Source organism: Gobio gobio, assembly GCF_949357685.1.
Source record: "Gobio gobio genome assembly, chromosome: 20".
NCBI lineage: Eukaryota > Metazoa > Chordata > Actinopteri > Cypriniformes > Gobionidae > Gobio > Gobio gobio.
In genome coordinates, this window is record NC_137113.1 from 5,551,234 (window position 1) to 5,557,003 (window position 5,770).

The 5,770-nt window shown below is 35.8% G+C and overlaps 1 protein-coding gene across 1 annotated transcript; it reads left to right on the forward strand.

Moving 5' to 3' along the window:
• The first annotated feature begins 427 nt into the window (after positions 1-427).
• On the forward strand, positions 428-5,464 carry LOC307143904 (legumain). Its single transcript, XM_079845722.1, has 11 exons — positions 428-477; positions 879-969; positions 1,070-1,167; positions 1,687-1,768; positions 1,841-1,911; positions 2,347-2,422; positions 4,110-4,172; positions 4,446-4,512; positions 4,669-4,787; positions 4,907-5,008; positions 5,161-5,464. Exons 2-11 carry the CDS (start codon positions 904-906, stop codon positions 5,200-5,202), a joined length of 786 nt encoding a protein of 261 aa, XP_079701848.1. The 5' UTR covers positions 428-477; positions 879-903; the 3' UTR covers positions 5,203-5,464.
• The last annotated feature ends 306 nt before the right edge of the window (positions 5,465-5,770 follow it).

Below are 5,770 nucleotides of genomic sequence, written 5' to 3' on the forward strand. Positions count from 1 at the left end.
AAAAATGTTTCCCTCTCTCACTACTCTTAACGGTGGGGTGGCTGTATCTCTGCATCTTCAGGTTCATATCTTTCTTGGGAGTTGCATTTTTCAGTAGATCTAATCATTTCTGATGAAACCACAGAAGCAGCCCACACAAATGACAATGAAATGTGAAAACACTAATATGAGAAAACCTATGGATGAACTTCATGACTTAGTATCTAAAATTTTGAAGCATGTCATCTGCACCTTTGCTTTACAGTAATTCTATTCATATTCAAACCAAATTAACTTTCCTACATGTGTTTTCAATAAAAAAAGGAAATATAGGAAATATTGCAAAATATTAAATTGACCCTCCCACCAGCACAGACTCTCCACCCATGAGTCTCAAATGACAGTAGTAAATGGCCTATATAAAGACAGTGATCGTCCGACTAAAAGCACCAGAAGACATCTAGACTGACGCAGAGGAACACCTGACACTCAACGCAGGTATGATGGCATATGAGCCAATCGATACATCAATAAACACTTTTAGCACTTGTATTTCATTATGTAGATCATTCAGTTAAATAGAAACTTTAAACATTTCTTGACCTGTATGACAAATATTTTCAACATTACAATGAGTGGTTGACATTTCAGCACTTGATGAACAGAAAGCAACACTTAAGTAGACTGCAATACTTGAGCTCTTGTTATTTTGTCAAACTTTGTAACATATCGTCTACTTGCTTGTGTTGTTTCCTTAATCACATTATAAATGAGCCATCACAAAAGTAAACATTTTCCAATTAAAAGCATTAGAATAAAAATCTATTTTGTTTTTAAAATGTTTGCATAATAATAATTATATATATATATTTTTTTCATTATTATTGAATTTCCGATAGACTTTGTTTTGAAAAGGCTCAAGAAATGTCTGGGAAAAAATGGGTTCTCCTTGTTGCCGGCTCAAAGGACTGGGAAAATTACCAACACCAGGTTTGTCCTTGTTTTCATTAGCAAAAACATACATTCCTCGAGGTGTGCTGATGATGACAGTAACTGAACATGAAAATCATCGTTTTCATTTGTGTTTCAGGCCAATGTGTGCGGTTTATATCAGATAATTAAGAATCATGGAATTCCAGATGAGCAGATTGTGGTGATGATGTATGATGACATCGCTTGCAATCACTTGTGAGTCATTTCCTGAATTTTTTAAGTATCACGTTTGACCTCAGTCTTCCGTGCTGAACATACCTAACAAAAGTGTAATGGACCCTTACATATCTGGGCTTCTTAGAAGCAAAAGAGGGGTGAACGAAAGATTATACAGTATACTATGCATGATTTTGGATTCCTGTTTGCTAAAGCAAAAGAAAAAAGACCAAAAAATGCTTGATATACAATAGTCAGATGAGATAAAGATGTCAAATTTGCCATCACTCCCTCAGTCATGTTAGAAACACCCCCATAACAGCGTAAACTAGTTTTTAGTAATTTACTGTCAAGGTCATATAACACAAGTATAGTGTTAAAATGTAGGCTAAATGTAGTACAGTGTACAGTACAGAAGTATAGCAGTATAAAGATGTTATTAAAAAAAAAAATTATAATAAAAACTTTGCTAGATTGAATAATTCTGGAAACCCGTCAACACAGAAAAGTGACGATGGAGTTGGAGCTGATTGCGTTCCTTTTCTTCTCTGCCTGCAGAAACCCACAAAATGGAGACATTATAAGTGTAGCAGACACGTCAAACGTGTACTTAGGAGTTCCGAAGGACTACACTGGAGAGGTAACATTTGTAATGTTAAATATTGTTAAATATTGTTTCCTTACAATAATTATGACCATTCTGACCTTACAGCAAGTTACCCCAGAGAACTTCCTGGCCGCTCTTCAAGGGGATGACAGTACAGGGAGGAAAGTCATAAAAAGGTTTGTTTGTTAAGAAGAAATCTTTCAATATGTTATGCAATGTTTTTATTTTATTTCATTTTATTATTAATACTATTTTATTAAAATGGTCATTGTACCTTTTGTGCAGTTCATTAAGATTCAAGCACTGAATTTGAAGAAGCAGCACATGTGCTTAGGCTGTAACTTTCTTGTAGCATTTGTTTTTGTCAAAATACACAAACATTTTCAATGAATTAGATGACAGCACCACCTACTGGTCAAAAAGCAATTTTATCACATTATAAATCATTTTACATGAGGATTTTGGAAAACTGCTTTGCCTTCAATTATCCCTAGGGATACGATGTACAGTTAAATAATTGTAACGGATCTGCCGCTTTCGTGCATGGCTCCGTAATTGTTGCTTGAATTTGCAGCTAAAATGAAAAACATTATTATTTTCATTTAATGCAGTGGAGCAAATGACAACATTTACGTCTACATGACCGGTCTGGGAAATGAAGGCACGTTTGAATTTCCTCACAAGTCAGTAAGTACAAAAACTAAGACTTAAGAAATGATATCAGAATAATGGACATGATATACAGCACATACATTGCATTGTCGCTGTTTAGATTTAAATAGACAAATGCATAAGAGTCTATGGTTGGATCATTATTGCAGTGATTATTATGTTTCTAGCATGTTATAAGTTTGGCAACAGTTCTTTTAACCCTCATTGATGGAGTGTGTAGCTTTCATTTCTTAAACATGATGTGGGAAGACTCTAGATTATATAAAACAATGGATGCAATGGAATACATGTAATGTCTGGGACTTCACCAATAGGTTTCTAAAGAGCATGTTTGAAGCCCAAAGTGGGCGGGGCAGGCCGTTGCCATCTTGGCATACTTCTGCGTTGAGTGTACGCCGTAGCTACGACGTAGGCCGTGTGTTGCACGCGTAGCCTACAACGTACCCTGACGTGCACCTCTCCAAAAATATAACAAAGCGTCAATTCTACACGGACTGCGAGCGCTGTGATTGGTCTGCCAGAACCCCCCTCAGGGGTACACATGCTCCCGCTGCATGTGTAACTGCACGTCGACGCGGACAACGACGCAGACGTATAAATGAAAAATCGACGCATAGCCCACGGCGTAGAGGCTGCGGCGCAGGTCCGACGCAGAAATATAAATTAGCCTTAAGCGAAAAAGGTGGGACGTGGGTGGAGCTAAGGTCACGTGATGTCTAACAGACAGGAGACAAACGCTAGTTGTGACAGCAACGGCAATCCACCTGTCACTCAAGTGGCCACGCCCTTAATTAATGCAGAACTTTAAAGCTTAATATAATTTAAACGGATGAGTAAAAAAAAAAAAAAAAAAAAACTCAATTGTCATAAAGGGTAAAATTAGCCGTATAGACCAAAACCGCAATTTGTACCAGGCTGTAAACATGTGTTTTTCAGCTGTAAAGTCGGGCATTTTAACAATGGGCTCAATGAGATTCTGCTTCCTTCTGGAGCCTGTCTCTAGTGGCCAGTCGATGATTTGCAGTTTAAGTCACTTCCAAATTGTGAAAGAATGGTTGGGAGGGAGCATGAAGAATCATCTCCACACAATGAAAGTCTTTGGGATGTGCTGGAGGAGACATTACAGAGTGCTGGACTCTTGTATTGACAAGATCTTGACCATAAATTGATGACCCTCTTGATGGAAATAAATGTTGCATGTTAACATACTAGAAACATAATAATCACTTCAATAATGATCCAATCATAGATTCTTACAAATTTACCTGTTTACATCCAAAGAATGACTTTTTTTTTGGCCAGGCTGTGTATATATAATGATGAGTCAAAATATTATAATATAAAAATGGCCATTCTCTATTATTGATAGTGCAGCAATGTATGAAGCTAACAGCTATCACAGAATTCACTTTTAAACCACGCAGCTTCCTGACAACTAACTCAAATATGAGCAAAATCTATAGGGAACATTTTCGCCCTCATGCAAAACTCCCATTGCGTGGATTCCTGTTGGAAAAAAAACTTTCCTGCTACATTTCTTAAAGATGACACTATTTACCCTGTTATTCATTTAAGAATTGATAAATGATTTACAATGATAAATTCAAGATTTTGTATGTAAATAATTAAGACATAGAACCTGTGCATTTAATCTGACAACCTGCTGACTTCAAGACCATTAATTCTGTATTTTTAATTACAGCTTTATCCAGGTGATTTCATTGGATCAATCAACAAAATGAGTGAAAAACAAACATTCTCCAAGGTACATATTCAATTACTGTGGTTACATATTTTTTAGATACAGTATAGATAGATAGATAGATTCAGGAAATTCAAACCTTGTGATTGTACTTGCTTCTATTTCTAGCAGGTCCATCTTACCCACCAGTTATAACTGCTTTTACTGCTTTAACTGCTACTTCAAAGCTTTCGAAAAGGGCAAAATCAACCTGTAGTGATATAAATCAGCTGAAGTAAAGAAGAGAATGAGTAGGCTGTGGTCTTACTGTTTCCTCCACATGTATCTGTGCTGCAGATGGTGATATTCATGACCAGCAGTTATTCTGCAACGATGTTCCAAGACCTTTCCAGTCATGTAAATGGTAAGATATTACATGAAAACCACAACTAATGGCCCTGCCATAAAAGTAATAAGAGTTGGGAACACGCTAGTTTTTATTTGAAAGTTTTGTCCATAATCAATTTTAAAAAAAAGAAGATAAAAAAAGATTCTAATCTGTTCTGAATCTCTCACCCAGTCTTTGCATTGACTGCATGTGACAAATATATCCAGAGCACTTCCAGTGATTTCGACGAAACCAGGAAAGTCTACCTCTCTGATAAATTCTCATCTGCTTGGCTAAAGTTCATTTATACGGTATGTGTTTCCTGTCACTGAACTTTAAACTGCATATGACATTAATAGGTTCATATTCTGATCTAATTACATTCACAAAGTAACATGACAAATGTGTGTGTTTGTCTTTATATTCACAGGCTGACTTTAATACAGCAACATTCCAGAAGATGGTATCTGATAAACAAGCAAAATATATACAAGAAAATTCCGGTCCCTGCCCCTGCCAGTTTGGGAACACGGTATTAAACATTTTTTAACTTTACAAAATGAGAACATTTAAGTCATTATTTTAATATAGTAACAGTATATGAACACATACTGTATATATCTCTAATCAAAATATCTATGAATGTTATACTTTGTCTAAATTCCTTTGTTCATTTTTCTGTAGGAAATCAGTCACTGTCACCTCAGTGAATTTCTGCAACAGTGAACACACTTCAAACTGTTTGAACGCTGTTCAAGAAAACATCCACATGAAAATGATGAGAGTAATCTGATGAGAGTAATCGTTTATGCTTTATGATTATAATTAAATTGATTGCAACATAACACGCTGTCAAATTTAGTAAAAGATTCTGGTTTGGGGTTGATTTTTATGTTTTTTAAAGAAGATTTGTATGCTCACCAAGGCTACATTTGTTTGATCAAAAATAGAGCCTAAAACAATAAAACAGGGAATAAGGTTAAAAGTCCGGTGATTGTATGTGTTATTTATTATGCATGGTTTTGACAGCGTTAATTCTCCAGTGTCTTATGGTGTATTCGGGGGTCTCCATCTTACAGTTTGTATGTTCCCTGATAATCAAACCCATGACATTGGCACTGCTATGGTCACATGCAGTAAGTTAATGTTGTCCGTGTGCTGATATAAAGTGCTTTTCAACCTTTTTTGCATCAGCATTATTGTTGTGTGTTTACTATCATTATTATTGCCCAAACAAACTGTAATCACACAGCAGGCAAGTTGAAACTATTAATCTTCCTCCAATATAAATATA